Source organism: Pristiophorus japonicus, unplaced genomic scaffold (genome assembly GCF_044704955.1).
Source record: "Pristiophorus japonicus isolate sPriJap1 unplaced genomic scaffold, sPriJap1.hap1 HAP1_SCAFFOLD_4367, whole genome shotgun sequence".
Taxonomy (NCBI): Eukaryota; Metazoa; Chordata; class Chondrichthyes; family Pristiophoridae; genus Pristiophorus; species Pristiophorus japonicus.
In genome coordinates this window covers 1-4,802 of record NW_027254276.1, presented here as the reverse complement: position 1 = coordinate 4,802, position 4,802 = coordinate 1, and the positions used below count along the sequence as shown (strand labels likewise).

The 4,802-nt window shown below is 53.4% G+C and overlaps 1 protein-coding gene across 1 annotated transcript; it reads left to right on the top strand.

Annotated features, from left to right (window-relative positions):
* Positions 1-1,126: 1,126 nt before the first annotated feature.
* Positions 1,127-4,608, top strand: LOC139251740 (syntaxin-3-like; the record flags this gene model as incomplete). Its single annotated transcript, XM_070873286.1, has 3 exons — positions 1,127-1,194; positions 2,995-3,103; positions 4,532-4,608. Coding segments are annotated over 3 exons (254 nt in total), but the record flags the coding sequence as incomplete, so codon positions are not given.
* Between the last annotated feature and the right edge of the window lie 194 nt (positions 4,609-4,802).

Genomic DNA, 4,802 nt, shown 5'->3' with positions numbered 1-4,802 from the left:
AGTGTGTGTATGTGGGGGTGTGAGTGTGTGTATGTGGGGGGGGTGTGAGTGTGTGTATGTGGGGGGGGGGTGAGTGTGTGTATGTGGGAGGGGGTGAGTGTGTGTATGTGGGGGGGGGGGGGTGAGTGTGTGTATGTGGGGGGGGTGAGTGTGTGTATGTGGGGGGGGGGTGAGTGTGTGTATGTGGGAGGGGGTGAGTGTGTGTATGTGGGGGGGGGGTGAGTGTGTATGTGGGAGGGGGTGAGTGTGTGTATGTGGGGGGGGGTGAGTGTGTGTATGTGGGAGGGGGTGAGTGTGTGTATGTGGGGGGGGGTGAGTGTGTGTATGTGGGAGGGGGTGAGTGTGTGTATGTGGGGGGGGGGTGAGTGTGTATGTGGGAGGGGGTGAGTGTGTGTATGTGGGGGGGGGTGAGTGTGTGTATGTGGGGGGGGGTGAGTGTGTGTATGTGGGAGGGGGTGAGTGTGTGTATGTGGGGGTGAGTGTGTGTATGTGGGGGGGGATGAGTGTGTGTATGTGGGGGGGGTGAGTGTGTGTATGTGGGAGGGGGTGAGTGTGTGTATGTGGGAGGGGGTGAGTGTGTGTATGTGGGGGGGGGTGAGTGTGTGTATGTGGGAGGGGGTGAGTGTGTGTATGTGGGAGGGGGTGAGTGTGTGTATGTGGGGGGGGCGAGTGTGTGTATGTGTGGTCGGGGAGGAATCTGGAGCAGAGTGAATGTGAGAGTGAGGGGAGAGTACTCTACGTGTGGTCTAACCAAGTTTCGATACAGGTTTTAGCATAACTTCCCTACTTTTTGAATTCTATCGCTGTCATAATAAACCCGAGTGCATGATTTGATATTTTACGAGCTTGCTAACCTGTGTCGCAACATTTAGTGATTGATATGTTTGCAGTGCGCGATCCCTTTGTTCCTCTGTCCCACCCAGACTCACTCCCTCGCAGTCGTCAGCCACCTCCCGGTTGTTCCGAGCTCAATGTGCACACCCGCGTTTAGCTGTGGTGAACATCACTCACCAATTCCAGGCCCATTCAGCTCGTTTATCAATGTCTAGTCATTTGTTGCAGTCCTCCGTCCCCGAACAACCCCCCTCAATTTGAGTTCTGCTTTCTGTCCCATCTCTTTGTCCAGGTATCGAGCAGAACATTGAGCAGGATTCTGTTTGCTCCTCCGCTGACCTCCGAATACGCAAGTCTCAGGTGAGTTTGTGGCCCGTTTGGTCGCCTGATGATTCCAAGCAAGTTATTATTTCAATGGAGAAAGATTGCAAAGTGCTGCAGTACAGCAGGACCTGGGGTACTTGTGCATGAAACACAAAAGGTTAGTATGCAGGTACAGCAAGTGATCAGGAAGGCCAATGGTATCTTGGCCTTTATTGCAAAGGGGATGGAGTATAAAAGCAGGGAGGTCTTGCTGCAGTTATACAGGGTATTGGTGAGGCCACACCTGGAATACTGCGTTCAGTTTTGGTTTCCATATTTACGAAAGGATATACTTGCTTTGGAGGCAGTTCAGAGAAGGTTCACTCGGTTGATTCCAGGGATGGGGGGGTTGACTTATGAGGAAAGGTTGAGTAGGTTGGACCTCTACTCATTGGAATTCAGAAGAATGAGAGGTGATCTTATCGAAACGTATAAGATTATGAGGGGGCTTGACAAGGTGGATGCAGAGAGGATGTTTCCACCGATAGGGGAGACTAGAACTAGAGGACATGATCTTAGAATAAGGGACCGCCCATTTAAAACTGAGATGAGGAGGAATTTATTCTCTCAGAGGGTTGTAAATCTGTGGAATTCTCTGCCCCAGAGAGCTGTGGAGACTGGGTCATTGAATATATTTAAGGTGGAGATGGAGAGATTTTTGAGCGATAAGGGAGTAAAGGGTTATGGGGAGCGGGCAGGGAAGTGGAGCTGAGTCCATGATCAGATCAGCCATGATCTTATTAAATGGCGGAGCAGGCTCGAGGGGCCAAATGGCCGACTCCTGCTCCTATTTCTTATGTTCTTATGTTCTTATGATGTGACCCGGTGCGGAGGGAGCAAAGGAGGAACATTCAGGGCCTTAAGGTCGGAGGGGAAAGGTCACAACATGGGTAGGAAGGAAGGCAAGGGAATACACACTAAATGGTAGGACACTGAGAAGTGTAGAGGAACAGAGGGACCTGGGAGTGCAGGTCCACAGATCCCTGAAGGGAGCAGGCCAGGTAGATAAGGTGGTTAATGAGGCATATGAAATACTTGCCCTTATTAGTCGAGGTATAGAATACAAGAGCAGGGAGGTTATGCTTGAACTGTATAAAACACTGGTTGGACCACAGCTGGAGTACTGCGTGCAGTTCTGGTCACCACATTACAGGAAGGACGTGATTGCACTGGAGAGGGTACAGAGGAGGATGTTGCCCGGACTGGAGAATTTTAGCGATGAGGAAAGATTGGATAGGCTGGGTCTGTTTTCTTTGCAACAGAGGAGGCTGAGGGGAGACCTGATTGAGGTGTATAAAATGATGAGGGGCCTGGATAGAGTGGATAGGAAGGACCTGTTTCCCTTGGCAGAGGGGTCAACAACCAGGGGGCATAGATTTAAAGTAATTGGGGGGATGGTTTAGAGGGGATTTGAGGGGAAATGTCTTCACCCAGAGGGTGGTGGGGGTCTGGAACTCACGGCCTGAAAGGGTGGTAGAGGCAGAAACCTCCAACAGTATAGCACTCCCTCAGTACTGCCCTTCCGACAGTGCAGCACTCCCTCAGTACTGCCCCTCCCACAGTGCAGCACTCCCTCAGTTCTGCCCCTGTGCAGAAATGCCTTTAAGGTTGGAGTCCCACTGGTTGTCGAGGTGGTTTTGGGTATGGGGAGCTCTGTAAAATCAAGTGGGCCGGGAAGGGATTGAAACGGTGGTCTGCTGCTCCAGCGACGCCCCCCTCCCACCTCCATGTGAAGCCTGGGCTGACCATCTTTAGTAGTCCCTCCCTCATCCCTCTTCTCCCTCGCCTGTCTTTCAGCATTCCGTGTTATCGCGGAAGTTCGTGGAAGTGATGACCAAGTACAACGAGGCCCAGGTGGATTTCCGGGAGCGCAGCAAGGGGCGTATACAGCGACAGCTGGAGATCAGTGAGTCACTGCGCTGCATCCGTCACACCCAGCGCTTTCGCGATCCAGCCTCGCGTCCTGACACTCACACCGGGGCGAGCAGTCGCCAGCGAGAGGGGGGAACGGTTGTTTTGGTGACGCTTGACCAACTGGCAGATATTTAATATAAGGGAGTGTGTGTGAGAGAGAGTGTGTGTGAGAGAGAGTGTGTGTGAGAGAGTGAGAGAGTGTGTGAGAGAGAGTGTGTGTGAGAGAGAGAGAGTGAGAGAGTGAGAGAGTGAGAGAGTGAGAGAGAGTGAGAGGAGAGAGAGAGAGTGAGAGAGTGAGAGAGTGAGAGAGTGGGGTGGAGAGAGAGTGTGAGAGAGAGTGTGTGTGAGAGAGAGTGTGTGTGAGAGAGAGAGTGTGTGAGAGTGAGAGAGTGTGTGAGAGAGAGTGTGTGAGAGAGAGTGTGTGAGAGAGAGAGAGTGAGAGAGTGTGTGAGAGAGAGTGTGTGTGAGAGAGAGAGAGTGAGAGAGAGTGAGAGAGTGTGTGTGAGAGAGAGAGTGAGGTGTGTGAGAGAGAGTGAGGTGTGTGAGAGAGAGTGAGGTGTGTGAGAGAGAGTGAGGTGTGTGAGAGAGAGTGAGGTGTGTGAGAGAGAGTGAGGTGTGTGAGAGAGAGTGAGGTGTGTGAGAGAGAGTGAGGTGTGTGAGAGAGAGTGAGGTGTGTGAGAGAGAGTGAGGTGTGTGAGAGAGAGTGAGGTGTGTGAGAGAGAGTGAGGTGTGTGAGAGAGAGTGAGGTGTGTGAGAGAGAGTGAGGTGTGTGAGAGAGAGTGAGGTGTGTGAGAGAGAGTGAGGTGTGTGAGAGAGAGTGAGGTGTGTGAGAGAGAGTGAGGTGTGTGAGAGAGAGTGAGGTGTGTGAGAGAGAGTGAGGTGTGTGAGAGAGAGTGAGGTGTGTGAGAGAGTGAGTGTGTGAGAGAGTGAGGTGTGTGAGAGAGAGTGAGGTGTGTGAGAGAGAGTGAGGTGTGTGAGAGAGAGTGAGGTGTGTGAGAGAGAGTGAGGTGTGTGAGAGAGAGTGAGGTGTGTGAGAGAGAGTGAGGTGTGTGAGAGAGAGTGAGGTGTGTGAGAGAGAGTGAGTGTGTGAGAGAGAGTGAGGTGTGTGAGAGAGTGAGGTGTGTGTGTGAGAGAGTGTGAGGTGTGGGGAGAGAGTGTGAGGTGTGTGTGAGAGAGAGTGTGAGGTGTGTGTGTGAGAGAGTGTGAGGTGTGTGTGAGAGAGTGTGAGTGTGTGTGAGAGAGTGTGTGTGTGAGAGAGAGTGTGAGAGTGAGTGTGTGTGTATCAGCAGCGGGCTGGGAGGGAGCTGGGCTGTGGGTTTGCGGCTGAGGTGAGGAGGGGCAGGGTTGGGACAATTATATGTCTCTGTCTCTGATCCCACTTTCTCTCTCTCTCTCTCTCTCTTTCTCCGTCCGCCCACAGCTGGAAAGGCCACAACAGATGAACAGCTGGAGGAGATGTTGGAGAGTGGCAATCCTGCCATCTTCACCTCCGGGTAAGTGCAGCCGAATCTCCCCACCCTCCCTCACCCTTTCCCTCCCTCCTCTACCCCCACCTCCCCCTCACCCCCCTCCCCTCCCCACCCCTCCCCCCCTCCCCCTCCCCTCCCCCTCCCCTCCCCCTCCCCTCCCCCTCCCCACCCCTCCCTCACCCTTTCCCTCCCTCCTCTACCCCCACCCTCCCCCCTCACCCC